This window comes from Enhydra lutris, unplaced genomic scaffold, assembly GCF_002288905.1.
Source record: "Enhydra lutris kenyoni isolate GAN:26980312 unplaced genomic scaffold, ASM228890v2 scaffoldscaffold4, whole genome shotgun sequence".
Lineage (NCBI taxonomy): Eukaryota > Metazoa > Chordata > Mammalia > Carnivora > Mustelidae > Enhydra > Enhydra lutris.
Genome location: NW_019154088.1, coordinates 7,493,597 through 7,510,716, shown reverse-complemented (window position 1 = coordinate 7,510,716; position 17,120 = coordinate 7,493,597). Strand labels below are relative to the sequence as shown.

Here is a 17,120-nt window from a genome sequence, read left to right as displayed (position 1 = left end):
TTTAATTCCATTTTTGGGAAATGAAAAATAAAACAAATACAGTACCTTTGATTCCACTTGGTTTAGCATAAGCGGAATGTCAGAAGTTGCTGACTTGGGTACACCAAGAGTATCACAGATAGCTTGAACTTCCTGATAAATTTCACTGTTTTTATCTAACTGAGAATTTTTATGTTTCTTGTTCTGCAGTATCTGTAAAGCTTGAAGCTCTGTACTTAAAAATACTGTAATAAAAAAAGGGAAAAACATAATGTTAAAATATGCAAGAACCACTTAAAAATCCCATTTCTAGGTATATATACAAAAGAACTGAAATCAACATCTCAAAGAGATTTACACTGCCATGTCCTCTGCAGTACTGTTCACAATTGCCAAGAGAAGGAAATAACCTAAGTGCCCTTCAGTAGATGAATAAAGAAAATGTAGTATAATACACAAAATGGAATATTCAGCCTTAAAAAAAAGGAAATCCAGCCTCTTGCGAACACATGGATGAACCTGGAGGACAGTATGCGAAGTGAAATAAGCCAAACACAGAAGGACAAATATAATGTGATATCACTTTTATCAGGAACCTAACACAGTCCAACTCATAAAGCAGAGAGCAGAATGGTGGTTGCCAGGGGCTGGGGGAGGGAGGAAACTGGAAGTTATCAAACAAATTTTTACGAAACAGGTGATCTGTTTTAATAAGGTTTTAAAATCAGAGGGGCCGTGGCACAGTACTCATAAGCAAAATCTGATACATTTTGGTCAGCGATCTCAGGGTCTTGAGGTCAAGCCCCGAGTCAGACTCCCCACTTAGCAGGGAGTCTGCTTCTTCCCCTCCTCCTCTCCCTCTGCCCCTCTTTCTGCGTTCCCTTTCTCTCTCTCTGAAAATAAATTAAATCTTTAAAAAATTTTTTTCTAAGGGGCAGATCATTATGTTAAGTGTTCTTATCACAAAAACAAATATAAAGAGGGCAGGAGGAAACTTTTTAAAAAAGAGATCATGCCTACTGCAGAATTTAAAGTCTAGTAGGAGAGACCCACCAGTAAATCAATAATGTAAGAATGTAGAATGTGTAAAACTAAAATTATGCTCTCTCATGTGCACAGAGTGCTCAACTCAGGGGAGAATGCACAGCTTTAACTGATCTATAAACTGACAGAGCAATCTGAATAACCACTGGCCTTCAGGATAGACCACCCCAGGCTGTTCATAAGCTCCTTTACCATCATTTCATTTACTCCTTTCAATAGCCATACAGAAGAAAATTACTCAATACTCTTATATGGTTACAGTTTTGTTTTAAATTAACTTTCACTGTAGTAATCAAAATACTGGATTGTGTTTTTGTTTAAAATTATATACACACTACAAACACACTCCACAACACAGTCGTTTCAACTCCAGCTGAGAACTGAGAAAACTAAAGTATAGACATACCTGATTTAATTGCACTTCACTTAACTACACTTCACAGACAATTCCATTTTTTACAGATTGGAAGGTCTGTGGCAAGCCTGTGTCGAGCAAGTCTATCAGTGCCATTTTCCCAACATTTGTTCACATCTTGTCTGTGTGTCACATTTTCGTAATTCTTGAAGGGGATTAAAAGAGCTATTCCAGGAAACACACAACTAAGTCTTGCTGCGGATATGGAGAAAGTCTGAGTGGTCTAAGTAAAAGACCAGACCAGCCACATCATTCCTTAAACCAATCTAATCCAGAGCAAGGCTCTACCTCTCTTCAATTCTATGAAGGCTGACAAAGGCGAGGAATCTGCAGAAGGAAAGTTTGAAGCTAGCAGAGGTTGGTTCATGAGGTTTAAGAAGCTGTCTCCACAGCATGAAAGTACAAGGTGAAGCAACAAGTGTGATACAGAAGTTGTAGCAAGTTATCCAGAAGAGCCAGCTAAGTAATGAAGGTGGCTATACTGAACAACAGATTTCCAGTGCAGATTATACAGCCTACTATTGGAAGATGAGGCCATCTAGGCCTTCTCGCAGAGACAAACCAATGCCTAGCTTCCAAGCTTCAAAGGGCAGGCTGACCTCTTGTTAGGGGCTAATGCAGGTGGGGACTTTAAGTTGAAGCGAATGTTCGTTCACCATTGTAAAAATCCTGGGGCCCTTAAAAATTCTGCTACACTACATCTACTCTGCATGTGCTCTGTAAATGGAACAACAAAGCCTGGGTGACAGCATGATTTATTGACTATTTTAAACCCACTGCTGAGACCCACTACTCAGAAAAAAAGATTCCTTTCAAAACAGAATGGCTCATTGACAACGCACCCAAGGGCTCTCACAGAACTCTACAATGAGATTAATGTTGCTTTCGTGCCTGCCAACACAATAGCCATTCTGCAGCCCATGGATCAAGAAGTAATTTTTACTTTCAAGTCTTATTATCTGAGAAATATAATCCCTAAGACTATCACTGCCACAGATCATGAATCCTCTGGTGGATCTAGGCAAAGTCAATTGAAATCCCTCTGAAGAGAATTCACCATTCCAGATGCCATTAAGAACATCCATGATTCATGGGTAGAGATCAAAATACTAACAGGAATTTGGAAGAGGCTGACTCCAACCCTTGTGGATGCCTTCAAGGGGTCTAAGACTTCAGTAGAGGAAGTAACTGCAGATGTGGTGGGAATATCAAGAGAACTAGAAGTAGAGCTGAAGATGTGACCGATTGCTACAGTCTCTTGCCAAACTTAACAGATGAGGAGTTGCTTTTTATGGATAAGAAAATGGTTTCTTGAGATGGAACCTACTCATGGTGAAATATTGTGAAGACTGTTGAAATGACAACAAAGGATTTATAATATTCCGTCAACTTAGTTGATAAAGCAGCAATAGGGTTTGGGGGGATAAACTGCAGTTTTGAAAGAAGTGCTCCTGTAGGTGAAATGCCATCAAACAGCATCACATGCTACAGAGAAATTGTTTATAAAAGAGTTGAATGATGTGGCAAACTTCACTGCTGTCTTATTTTAATCAACTGCCACAGCCAACTAACCTTCAGCAACCACCACCCTGAACAGCCAGCGGCCATTAGGACAGAGGCAGGACCCTCTACCAGCAAAAGATTACAACCTACTAAAAGATCAATGACAGGGGCACCTGGGTGGATCAGTGCGTTGGGCCTCTGCCTTCGGCTCAGGTCATGATCTCAGGGTCCTGGGATCGAGCCCCGCATTGGGCTCTCTGCTTAGCAGAGAGCCTGCCTCCCCATCTCTCTCTGCCTGCCTGTGACCTCTCTGTCAAATAAATAAATAAAATCTTTAAAAATAATAAAAAATAAGTAAAAAAATAAAAGCTCAATGACACCTAGTATTTTTTAGCAATAAGGCATTTTTTAATTAAGCTGTGTACATTTTTAGACATAATGCTATTATTACACACTTAATAAACTATAGTATATTGTAAATATGACTTTTTTATGCACGAGAAAACCAAAAAATTCATTTGACTTGCTTCACTGTGATACTCACTTTATTGCAGCAGTCTGGAAATCAACTCACAGTATTATCTAAGATATGCCTGTAGAGGTGCCAGGGTCCCACCCTCAAAGATTCTGAACCAGCAGATCTGAAGCAGGAACTGAGCTACTATATGCTATTAGACCTAAGGTAATTCTTCATAGGCAGGCAGGATTAAGAGTCACTGACTTAAAGACTTTTCCACAAAGTTTACACGTGACAGTCAAAAGACCCCACAAAAAGTTAAGACCAATATGTATCAAGCCATGTTTATGAGGACTATGCCAAAGTCCTTCTGATTTCAAAACTTCATTTAAACAGATCACCAGCTCTTCAAAAATCTGTATTTTGGACAGAACCTAAGCCAGTCTGCCTTTGTTCTGGGAAACGTGTTCCATGTAATTCTACAAACAAGAGTTCAGTCTAATATTTAAAGTGCTAATCCATTCAGATGGCAAACAATATAGTAAAAAGTCTTCTTCCCACCACAGATCTTCAGATTGCCTCCCTAAAGGCAATCAATATTAATTTCCTGGGTATCTTTTTAGGCATATGTGTATGTATACAGAGAATGCACATCTACCATCTACACACTTTACTTTTATACAAATAAGAGCATACTGCACATTTCTGTATATTTTTTTAATTTACCAATACAGCAGAAGTCAGTCCATATCAGTACATTTGATCTATTTTCATTCTAATGGCTATATAATGGTATCACTAGAAGGATATACCATTTCTTTTTTTCTTTTCTTTTTTCTTTTTTTTTTTTAATTTGACGGAGAGAGAGAGATCACAAGTAGGCAAAGAGGAAGGCGGGGGGGTGGGGGGAAGCAGGCTCTCCGCCGAGCAGAGAGCCCAATGCAGGACTCGATCCCAAGACCCCAAGATCACAACCTGAGCTGAAGGCAGAGGCCCAACCCACTGAGCCACCCAGGCGCCCAGGATATACCATTTCTATTTAACTACTATGAATAATGCCATAATAAACATCATTTTTATACATCTTTGTACACTTAGGGAAATAGGTATGTATTCCTAGTCATGGAATTTCCAAGTCAAAAGGTAGGTGAAAAAAAAGGTAGGTGAATTTTAACAGTGATACTGAGAATTTGTCCTTCTAAAAGGTTATACAGTTATTCTCCCACATTTTCATGCCTATCGTATATGAGAATGCTTATTCCCGCCTAATACGATGACTTTTTTTTTTTGGTATTTACTTGCCTATTAAGTGAAAAATGGTATCTTGTCATTTTATTTTTGTAACTCCTTAACTCTGAGAAATACTGTTTCATCTTTTCATGTTCAGAAGCAATTTTTTTTTAAAGATTTTATTTATTTATTTATTTGACAGAGAAATCAGAAGTAGGCAGAGCAGCAAGCGGGGGTGGGGGGGTGGGGAGCAGGCTCCCTGCTGAGCAGAGAGCCCCATGTGGGGCTCAATCCCAGGACCCTGAGATCATGACCTGAGCCAAAGGCAGACGCTTAACCCACTGAGCCACCCAGGCGCCCCTCAGAAGCAATTTTTAAAAAACTTTTTTTCTGTAGAGTGCCAGTTCATGTCTTTTGTAATTTACACATTTTTCCAGTGAGTTTTTATCTTTTTCTTCTTGATTTATAAAAGCTCTTCACATAGTAAGGACCTTTTTATCTTTTACATGTTGCAAACACACCCAAGAAAAATATGAAGAGGCTTATTAATCAGTATGTTCTAAAGACAGTCGAACTCAAGATGGAAGAGATGGTGGTAAGACTGTGAACTGGTATATCTCTGAAGCAAAATATGGCAATATATCTAAGTAAAAGTAACAACAAATATGAACGAGCAAATTAAAAAATATGAACAAATTAAAAACAGAAAAGAATCTAAATACCATTATGTAAAAATGTTATGCCCATAGCATAGAATGTTATGTAGCCAATTTATTTTTTCCAAAAAAAATTTTAAGTGATGAAAAAATGCTCACAACACATTAAATGAAAAGAAAGAGAAGGAACTGTATCTATGATAGACTCCAATCTTATTTAAATGTATGTGTGTAAAGGAAAAGAGCTGGAAAAGAAAATATACCAAGAAGTTATTAATGATTCTCTCTGGGGAGTGAGATTATCAATGATTTTTTTCCTTACAATTCTTTCTACTTTTTAAGATTTCTAGGATGATTATATAATTTAACATATAAAATTTTCCATTCTATTTTCAAGCACATAGCAGCATCAAATACATTCACACTGTTGTGCAACCATCACCACCATTCAACTCCAGAACATTTTTTATCTTCCAACAAATACTATACCCATTTAACACTAATTCCCTGTTTTGCCCCACCTTGCAGGCATGCATTTTCATAATCAGAAAAAGCTATACCAATTTCTCTTACATCTCCTCTTCACTTTTACTTGTACCATAAATCTGTATTGCTATTATTGCTCAGATTTTTAGCAGATAATGCAAAAAGGGAAACACAATTGAGTACACAGTTCTCACTGGCTGAAAGAGCATAAAAGTTCCTCTAGGCCATTGCTTCTTAGCTTCCTTTCTGTCCCAATATATCTAAGGGTTACTGTACAACCTACCATTATTAACAATGGTTCATTAAATCAGTGACTCATACTAAATGGAAGATGGGGAAACAGTGCAAGAGATAGGGGCAGAGGGCACATAATTTTTAATCCCCCCAACACACACAAGGTAATTCAAATGTCGACACTACTATCAGTACCACTCAACATTTATGATTTCTGCACCAATGAAACAAACATTACTAACACTAGAGCCTATTAGGAATATATCACACGGATCGCTTTATAAATGGTGAAACCCAAAATAATAGAAATCTTCAGTAATAAGGACGCTAGAAAATTTCTTTCAAATGGCCACTGTAGAACTTTCAAAACAACATGAAATTCAACTGAATTAAAAAAAAATGTAAAGGATCCCAATACAAATAGACATTATTTATGGTAACTATCTGGATGTAGGGTAATCAAAACTCCAAACTCACCCCTGAAAAAATTACGCCACACTCACTAGAATTCAAATGTCCAGAGAACACAATTTTTTAAAAAACAGATATAACCCTCATGACTAGAACAGTTTCTAGTACAGTAATTGGTGATCAGTAAGTATTTTTGAACTGTCATTCAACATCTATCACTACAAACAAGATGAAATAATCTACTTAGCTGCCTAGTTTCAGAGTTTTAAGAATAAATAGAATTCTAAATGACCAACTTTAGTCATGTAGTCATGCATGTTCAGAGATGAATTACATGAAAGAAAAAGAACTAAAATAATATATAAATCACTAACACAGGGCATTCTATATTGGCCAAATCAATCGTAAGTAGTTGAAATCTTTGCACTTTAGAATTTATACCACATTTATGTAAGTATCTCTAAGTCAGCTTCAGATTAAAACCTTTCTAACAAAATTTCTAAAGCTTCACTAATGAAATTTCATAAATACAGAAAATAACAAAAACCACAAAAAACAAACGAGTTTAAATGTTCAAAGAAAGGTAACTTACATAGAAGCTTCAAACAGTCATCCTTCTTTTTTAAACGGTCCTTAATATCTCCTGATATGAGTACAGAATATGGGCATGCCATTTCTTTTAAAAACCCACTTATCTCAAGCTGGAAGCTTTCTAGATCATCTCTCCCTTTAAAGAAGAAAAATCATAAAACACTTACTAAATATTTACAATCTAATCTGAAACTATAAAATCTACCTCTACATGATTTCAATTTTACATTCAATTATAAATTTTCAACTTGAAATTAAATCCTTACACATGTGACCCCAATGCTCAGGTAATCAAACAACTTCTACAGAAAGCAATACTTAAATTTAAGAACTTAAGTATCTAATCATGAGATATGTATTTTTGTATTTCAATCCCTGATGGGTATTTCCCAACAAACTTTCCACAAAAGCAGATAAACTGGGAATATTTTATGTCAGTAACTGAAATATTAAAAGCATTACTATGGCTATAATTATTAATTGGCTTCAGAGCAAATGATCTATTTCTACTGTATGTCTACAGATTCAGATAACAAATGCAATCATCTAATTAAGCCTCATTGCTTATCTTTCTTTCACAATCTAATTATGTAGAAATTTGTGCCACATGTTTTAAATTCAGCTAATTTTACTTTGCTACTTTGAATTCTATTGGATGTGGCAAGAAAAGAAAATTTTAAAGTAAAGATAGCTTCAGAAGGGAAGACTACTTTGTACCCCATCAAATGCTCAATCATAAAAAATTTTTCATTGTAGTTCTCTCACTGAAATTCTACAAATTGAAGACCCACAAAAACTCCAGTTACCAAGACAGTAAATGAATTAAACTTTTCTGAGGTAGCACAGGAGTTTTTTTATGGTATTCCTATGTAAATCCATGTCCTGAGTTACAGGCTTGCTAATGCAACTCAAACTACTTTAACGAAACAAAAACAAAACCTTAATTTAAAATAAGCAATATTCAAAAATTGTTTAAATAATCAAATTCAGACTCTACTTTTTCTAAAGAATACTAAGGTTAAGACTAAACAGTTACTGTTTATAATCTTATATAAATTTAAGAACCAACTTTGAATTAATATATAATTTAATCTAAGTATATTTAATATTATATACTGTAGTCCTTCATGATATTAATGCTTTTTCTTTGTAGACGAACCACGGGCAAAACTATAAATCATAAGCTATCATTTCACTTTACTATTATACAAAAGTAAATAAAACACAATGACAATACCAGCTGAAGTGATACTTTCTTCCAAGTTGCACAATGATTTTATTTGAGAGCCTAACCAAACACAGAGCTCTGAAAATTCAGGTGAAGACAGTCCACCCTCTGCTGCCTTGGTAAGGGCTTGCTCTTCTAACAGTGGTCCCTTATACCTAGAAAGGAAGACATAAAAGGTTTAAAAAACAAAAAAACAAAAAACTTGATAGTAATCTATACCAAGGCCTGCTGCCTATTTTTGTAAATAAAGTTTTAGCAGAACATCGCCAATAAAGATATCCATTCACAGACTGTCTCTGGCTGCTTTCACAATGCAACTGCAGAGTTGTTAATATGGTCAGCAAAGCCTATGATTTTTATTATTGGGTCTGTTATAGACATAGTTTGCCAATTTCTGCCCTATTTAATTGACATTTGGCTTTTTTCCCTTTATTTTATCATTGCTTAGTAAAATTATCAACCAATTTTAACATAAATATTACAACTAACACAAAGTCAAATAGAACAGAGTCTAATAACCATATACTAGTAGCAAAAACTAGAAAAAAGAAAATTTAGTGAAAAAAGAATACATGCAAATTTTAAATTAAACAATTAAAGCTGAGGGGCACCTGGGTGGCTCAGTCAGTTAAGCATCTACTCTAGGCTCAGGTCATGATCCCAGAGTCCTGGGATCAAGTACAGCATCAGGTTCCTCACTCAGCAGGGAGCCTGCTTCTCCCTCTGCCTGCTGCTCCCACTGCTTGTGTGCGCTCTCTCTCTGACAAATAAAGAAAATCTTAAAAAAAAAAAAATTCCTTTCCATGTGATGAAACTACCTACTCAATATACTGATAAACATTTCTTTCATTTTGCTTTCAACTCAGCAATTTGTTGTCTCTCTGTTTTGACTTCATTTTATTTAATTTAGCTTTATAATTATGTAAAACGTTTACATTGTTTCAAAGTATAATTTACAAAACAAGGTACATTCAAATTAAGCTTGCAATCTTTTTTCTTCTTTAATTTTTTAATTTTTTTATAAGTAGCTTGCAATCTTAATCTTGTTCCCTCTACTCTGTTCTCCCCCACCCCCATAGGTAACTATGTTTATTAGTGTGGGGTTCTCATTCTGTTTTTAAATATAAACATATACATACTTCTTTTTTAGGTAAAGATAGTCTACTCTACACTCTTCTATTCCTTGCTTTAAACAATACACACACATACATTTACATATACAGCCAATCCCTGAACAACAGAGGGGTGAGGGGTATCAATCCCCATGCAGTTGCCAATCTGCATATAACTTTTGACTCCTGAAACACTTACCTACTACTACCCTACAGTTGACTGGAAACTTGACTGATCATATAAACAGCCAATTAATACACACTTTGTATAAGTACTATAAACTTTCTTCGTATAACAGCCAATTAACACATACTTTGTATACATACTATATACTTTCTTTGTACGGTAAAGAAAATTATCCTTAGTTTCACAGTGTACATAGCTTACTGAAAAAGGTCCACATACAAATGGAGCCACACGGTTCAAATTCATATTGTCAACTATACTGGAGAACAGCAGAGACACTACTCAATTACTTTTTTTTTTAATTTTATTTTATTTTTTATTTATTTATTGGACAGAGAGAGAGAGAGATCACAAGCAGGCAGAGCAGCAGGCAAAGAGAAAGGGGGAGGCAGCCTCCCTGCTAAGCAGAGAGTCAGATGCAGATGCTGGGCTCGATCCCAGGACCCTGAGATCATGACCTGAGCTGAAGGCAGAGGCTTAACCCATTGAGCCACCCAGGCGCCTCACTACTCAATTATTTTATATGTGTACAGTACTCCAATGTCTGGAGTATTTGGGCTATTTGCAGTGTTTTGCTCTTACAAAAAAAACTGACAACTTTTTGGCAGGTTATACCTGGGATAGATTTCTAGAGGTGAGACTGCTGGGTCAAAAGGTAAATGAATATGTAACTTTGCTAGATATTATTAAATACTCCTCTACGGTGATTGTACCATCAGGTGTAAGAGTACCCATTCCTCCATAACTCACCAAAGTTGCCAAACATTTAGATTTTTGACCATCTGGTATCTCAGTAGAGTTTTAATTTACATTTCTCTTAAGAGCAAGGCCGTACATCTTTTCATACGTTTAAAGACCATTTGCATTTCTTTTTCTCTGAATTTTCTGGTCATAGCTCATGAAGGGTGAGTATTTTCAAATCCTCATTTGGCAGGTAAGAAATTAAGGCTTAATGAGGTTAAGATACCTGCCTTAAGTAGCAGGCTAGGCACAGTAACAGGCATGCACAAATAGAGATACAGCCATAGATACTGATAATTATATTTATAATTCACTTGGTCTTCAGAGCAATGCTGTGAAGTCGGCATGATCTTAATGCTGTAGGATCAGAGATAATAGCTAGGTGATGACACTAGGATTTAAATCCAGAGTTGAACCCAAACACTCCATATGAACTCAAACTTCTGTCTATGCTAATAAGGAAAGTTAATGAAATAACCTGGCCAGTTGACACAGCCAAGTAGAGAGCTGGGACTAGACCACTGTCTCTGCTCCTACAGGCAAGAATGGTTCTTCTATACGTTACCTTTCCTCCATATCTCACAGTGCCTCTTACTGAGATTTAATAGTAACATCTTCTTTCCCCCTACTTACTTTCATCTCTACAATAAAGAAATAATCATAAACTCTTGAATAAATTTAATTAATTCTTATCATTGGTGAGGTTATTTTTAACTGAAATGCCAATTATAAAATTCAATAAAATTTTTCAAATCACCAAAAAATACTGAATTTAGAAGGGGAAAAAGCCCTACAAATCTTAATGCCTCAGCTCACCAAATCAGGTAAAAATAAAAAGGAGAAAAAATGCATTTAACAAAACAAAACATCTAATAATAATCACAATTATATGGCAACTAACACCAAAAACTGCTTTTACACTAGGCCAGTGCTGTGTGCTTTATGTGTATCACCTCACTTAACTGCCATATCTAATAAGATAGGGATTATTATTATGTTCTTAGTTCATTCAAGGTATTTTTATTTAAGTAGGAAAGCGCTATTCTTATTCCAAACACTGGGGACACCTCCCCTAGGCCTAGACTCCCCCAAAGGCACCTATATGGAAAACACAGTTGCTTCGAGCTCTGGTGATCCAATCTTCAATCCATTAGGGCCATTGGCAAACCCCCACAAAGACACAGGCGATGACTAATTTACTTTCTCTTTTCCATTTCCATCAGCCAACATATAAAATATGAGACCCTTTCCTTCCCTCTGTCATTTGTATGCCCTCCTGGCTTGCCTCTGATCTAGCTCTCCACTTACTGACCCAAACTCTTCCACTATGTTTCATCTACAAACAACTGTTCCAGATTGATAGTCAGAAAGATTATCCCTACCACCTCTAGCTTTGGTGATTTTACTTTCTGAAAGTTCTTCAAGGACAGATGGTAGGGTTTTTGCCCTCCTTGCTTTCCAAAACAGTATCCATATTATTGGTCCCACACCATCTTATAAATACCTCCTTCTCTCTTTAGGCGCAGGCCAGTCAGACTTGTCACTCTCCCTTTTGTGGTTTTCACCTATTAATTGCTTGGACACTCCCCAAAATTCCTTGTGCTGTTTTTCTCTCCAATCCCATTTCTGCTATTTGCTTGTATGCATACCATATGCAATATCCTGAGCTCTCGATTCCTGAAATTCATCTTTTCAGACCTTTGCCATGAGATGTCAGTGAGGCACCCCTTAGACATTGCCATCACCAGAAACTACTCTACCTCCAAAATCACTAAATCAAACCTGTCACTCCCTAACCACAACCTACTACCTATTCTTTTAGCTTGCTCTTTTGACCACTCACCTTCACCTCTCCTTGGATCTCATTTCTACCTCCATTCCACTGGTCACTCCATATTCTCTGTAATTCCTACCTCCCTGCTATCTTCATTTTCTTCCCTTTCCAAATTAGATTCCAAGGTGTATCATTTCATTTTGGTTCTCAATACTTCCTGAAGAAATGAATCCTTGATACCATCATCCCCTTCAGCTCTTATATCCAATCAATCACTAAGTTCTACAGTGCGCACTTTTTTCCATATCTACCTCCACTGAGTAGTCATCACTTCTTGCCCTGACTACTAAATTCTCCAAGCACCTCCACCTTACTGAAGTAACTTTTCAAACTAGATATCTGATCTCTCCCTTTTTTATTTAAAATCCTTCAAACACGCCCCACTGCTGTTAAAACAAAGAACAAAATCCACAACACAGCCTAAAAAGTGCTGCGTGCCTTCATCCTCCCCTAACTTTTCAATCAGATCTTCCACTATCTTGGCCATTGCTCTCTGCTCTCCAGGTGCATGGGCCTCCTTCCAGTTATTCTTTTTTTTTTTTTTTTTTTTTTAGATTCTATTTATTTATTTGTCAGAGAGAGAGAGAGAGAGGGAGGGAGAACACAAGCAGGCAGAGAGGCAGGCAGAGGCAGAGAGAGAAGCAGGCTCCCCACTGAACAAGGAGCCCGATGTAGGTAGGACTCGATCCCAGGACCCCGGGATCATGACCTGAGCCGAAGGCAGCAGCTTAACCAACTGAGCCACCCAGGCGTCCCCTTCCAGTTATTCTAATACAGCAAGTTCCTTTCCACTTCAAGAGCTTTCATCTTTTGTTCCCAATTTAAAAACACCCTTGTCCTCTTTTCCTATGAATCTCACCTAGTTTACTCCTGTCCACCTCCTGTCATGTCATGTCATGTCACCCTGCTCTTTTCCTTTAAAGAGCTTATTAAGGTTTATAGTATTTGTGTGATCACATCCGTTTTTCCACTGGACTGTAAGCTCCACGGGGAGAGATCAATTCTGTTCAGCACACAAGTGACTTCTCAGAACAGTTTTCAACATACAGTTGTGTTCAATAAGTAACTGAAATAAACTTCCTTCCATAATGCTGATTCCAAACTAAGATGTGAAGATTTTTAAAAATATGCATGCTGTACTGTACCCCTTAAATCATGATCCAGCCAATATCATACAGTACAGACTGGAACCTTTTATTTCACAAGCTCCATACATGATTCTGATGCACAACCAGGGCTGAGATCCCCTCTACAAAATCATAAATGGTCAGAATTAAAAAAAGACTTCTGAAATCATGTGCTTCAGCCTCCTCCTCTCAGATGAGGAAACAAAGTTATCTCCACCCAGTTTTCATGTGTATCACTGAACTCTTCTTTCACCTACATTTTCCCTTTTAACTCTTCCCTTTAATTTCCAATTTTACCTTATAAACTAAAGAACTTTCACTAATAGGCTAAATGTCCAGTCACAACAGAAAATGCATTATTCACAAACTAAATGGGTATTTTACAACAGTGTTCAAATACAACACATATTGTAAGTAAATACCACTTTCCACATTTCATTATCATTGTAAGAAAAATCAACTTCAAAATTTTGTCCTCAGCTATTCCAGGAAAAATGAATTCTAAACTATATAAACTGTTTTACTTTCCATATGGAATAATCTGAAACTAATTTTCCTTGGTAAGAGTCAAGATTATAGCAAAGTTCATTTTTCAAAATGCCTACAAAAGAAACAAATCCGGGGCAGCTGGGTGGCATAGTTGGTTAAGCATCTGACTCTTGGTTTGGGCTCAGGTCCTGATCTCGGGGTCATGAGATTGAGCCCCTCATGAGGATCTGTGCTCAGAGTTATTGTCTGCTTAAGGTTCTGTCTCCCTCTCCCTCTGCTTCTCCACCCAGCCCCTCTAAAATAAATAAATAAATCTTTAAAAAAAAAAAAAAAGGAAAGAAACAAATTCAAGGAATGAAATAAGAGAAAAAAGCACTGACTTTCTCTTTGTCATAAACTACTTACAGAATCATACTATTTTTATCTGGAGGCCCTGGAATCTGAAACTATTTGGGATTTACACACTTCTAGTAAGTATTTTAACTTGTTTTGCTTACCTCCTTAAGCAAGTCAGGTGAAAATTTCCAAGAGATTTTACAGAATAAAAATGCCCCTTAAGTGATCACTGGTTCAGTTCTTTCAGTTGACAAACATTTATCCTGGACCTATCTACTAAGTGCAAGGCTTTGTTACATCATAAAGTAGATAATCCTGGGGTCTACAAGAAGCAACTGATAGAAGAGGCAAGTGCAGTTTTAGAAAAAAATAAAGGGGGGGTGGGGTTTTCAAACTTCACTACAGAACCGTAAAGTGCAAAGGCACAGCCTTTCCCATTCAAGAAATTCCAGCATTTAGCAAGGCAAACTATTGTGCAGATGGCTCCAATCTCTTTAAGTAAGGTGTATTTTTTGATCCTAAACTATCTGTCTCTATGTCTATCTCTATGCACTCTCTTCTTTGAACTTCTCTTCATTTACCCATTTATTCAACCGCTATTTATTCTCCCAGACCACACTGTAGGAGGTTGCTGAAACAAGACAGGTAAAGGCACCTGATTTCCTGGAGCGTGGGGGGTGGGAGGGTAGCAGTACCAGAGAGGCTAAATAAATACACAGGACAAGATAGTTTGGGATGACAACAGAGGGAGGGAGACTACTTTGCCGGCATTGATCCCAGTGCTTCGAATACTTAAAATCATTCCAGGAGTTCTCACAGCACTTAGCATTCTGAATTGTAAATTCCGGTAGACTCTTTGTAGCCCTCAACAACTATGTGAGCTACTGGTAATCTGCAAACTGTCTCCTTCCTCTGCCTAGCACATAAATATGCATTAATTAATGCATATTAATGCCACAGTAATATGTAATTAACAAACGGATGAAACGGTTGAATGAATGGACCCACAATTAACTTGGACACTTGCTCCGGTCAAGGAAGCAAGAGATTCGCTCCCCAGCCCTAATTAAGCCACAGGTTGTACCTGGCAGGCGACAACAGCCCCCAGCCGCAGTCGGGGTTCCAGCACCCCACAGCCCTAGGCGGGACAACTACGTCAACACAAATAGCACCCGTGGGGCAGGGACACGCTCCTCAGACGGGCTGGTGAGAGCCCTGCTGCTTCACGCCAACGCCGTACCTCGCGACTACGGAGTTTCAAGGCCAGGAGTTTGGAAGAGGGGGCCACGCGCCCCAGCTCTCCGGCCCTGCTCCACCCCCCATACGGATTTCCCTCCCGCCTCCCTCTTAACTCCGTCGGCGCCGGCGGGAGCACGGCGGGGAAGGAGGCCTCCACCGAGATGCCGGAGCCCAGCGGAGGCCCACGGGCAGGAGACCACAGCAGCCAGGCGGAGGGAGAGTTTACGTTTTCAGGGGAAGGGCGTCCCCGGGAATACTCACCCCAGCGCCTCCAGGGTATCCAGAACGTCCCCCTCCATCGTAGGTTCGGGACCCAACTCCGGCCCTCTCATGGTCCTTCGGCCCAAAGCTGTTCGGCGCTCTAAGAAGCCCGCCGGAAACCTGCGTCACGGCGCCAAGGTTCCGGGTGGAGTCTCGGTCTGGACTGCCGAGGAGCGCCTCCGACTGGGGGCGTAACCGTTCCGGCCGCTGCGCGGGCGGTGAGGAAAGCTGCTTGAGAGAACAGTGAGACGTGTTTAAGATAACAGTAAATTCTAGTCGTAAAAAGGTTTCTTTGTGGGGCGCCTGGGTGGCTCAGTGGGTGAAAGCCTCTGCCTTCGGCTCAGGTCATGATCCCAGGGTCCTGGGATCGAGCCCCACATCGGGCTCTCTGCTCAGCAGGGAGCCTGCTTCCTCCTCTCTCTCTGCCTGCCTCTCTGCCTCCTTGTGATCTCTCTCTGTCAAATAAATAATTAAAAAAAAAAAAAAAAAGGTTTCTTTGTGCTGGGTCTCTTCTGTGTGTTGAACTCAATCCTAGCAAACACCGTGATTCTACCCAAGTTGTTCTCAACCTATCAGGCTCCAGATCTTTCTTAATAACGAAAGTCCCAAAATGGAATCGTTATCTTGGGCTAAAATTGGTACATAATGCCATACGGAGACACTTATTTTTAAATCAGTATGCACAGCAATGCTCCAACTTAAAAGAATAAAGGAAAAGGAATGTATGACAATATTGTTAGGCTGTGAAACGTGGATCGGCGGGGTGACGGGGTGCTTCCGTCTGTGTGGAATCCTCAAACATACACACAGACAAGGTGTTGTAGTGCTGACACAGTATGCGCGAGCGGTATAGGAAACAAAAATACCATGGGCAGAGTAGGGTGGTTGATGTGATTTTCCAAAATTGTGACTAACTCTCCATAAAGTTCCAAACAAAACAATATTCCTTCTGTGTACTATTCACGAAGAATTCAGACTCTCTAAGCCATGCAAAAAGAAAATACTTAATCGTTCATATGTAAAAGAGTCAGATGTAAGGTAAAATCATTACTAACAGTTTTATCACTGGGCACCTGGGTGGCTCAGTCGGTGAGGGGTGGTACACTTGATTTGGGCTCAGGTCATGATCTCAGGTTCCTGAGATCCAAACTTGTGTGGGGCTGTGTGCTGGGCATGGAGCTTGCTTAAGATTCTCTCTGTCTCTCTGCCCCTCTTTCCTCTCTCTCTCCCCCTCTCTAAAACAAAACAAAACAAAACAAAAACCAGTTATATCACCTACATGAATATCCAATGGGCCTTCGGAGAGTTGTGCAGACACATAACCATTGGCCCTTGTAACGTACTGTCCCCTCCCTTGTGGAAGATGGCATCCCTTGACCCAGTTCACTAAAAGTAATGCCCTCACCTCTCTATTATTGCTACAGATAAAAAGCTTACCCATAAAACTGTAAAACTCTAAATTTGAATCCATTTCAGTAATGACTACTCTACCATATAACCTAGGCTTTAAATATAAAATTATTTGCAGTTTAATGTATCTGAATTTATCCCTAACCCAAA

At 38.6% G+C, this 17,120-nt stretch overlaps 1 protein-coding gene across 1 annotated transcript in view; it reads right to left on the bottom strand.

The window, feature by feature from the left end:
* LOC111140725 (family with sequence similarity 98 member B) overlaps positions 1 to 15,738 on the bottom strand; it is a 36,841-nt gene extending 21,103 nt beyond the window's left edge. The window contains exons 1-4 of the mRNA XM_022492941.1: positions 15,561 to 15,738; positions 8,244 to 8,389; positions 7,008 to 7,142; positions 46 to 224 (exon numbers count right to left, since the gene is read on the bottom strand). Coding sequence (XP_022348649.1) covers positions 46 to 224; positions 7,008 to 7,142; positions 8,244 to 8,389; positions 15,561 to 15,631 — 531 coding nt within the window. The 5' untranslated portion in view covers positions 15,632 to 15,738. The remainder of the gene's footprint in view (positions 1 to 45; positions 225 to 7,007; positions 7,143 to 8,243; positions 8,390 to 15,560) is intronic.
* Between the last annotated feature and the right edge of the window lie 1,382 nt (positions 15,739 to 17,120).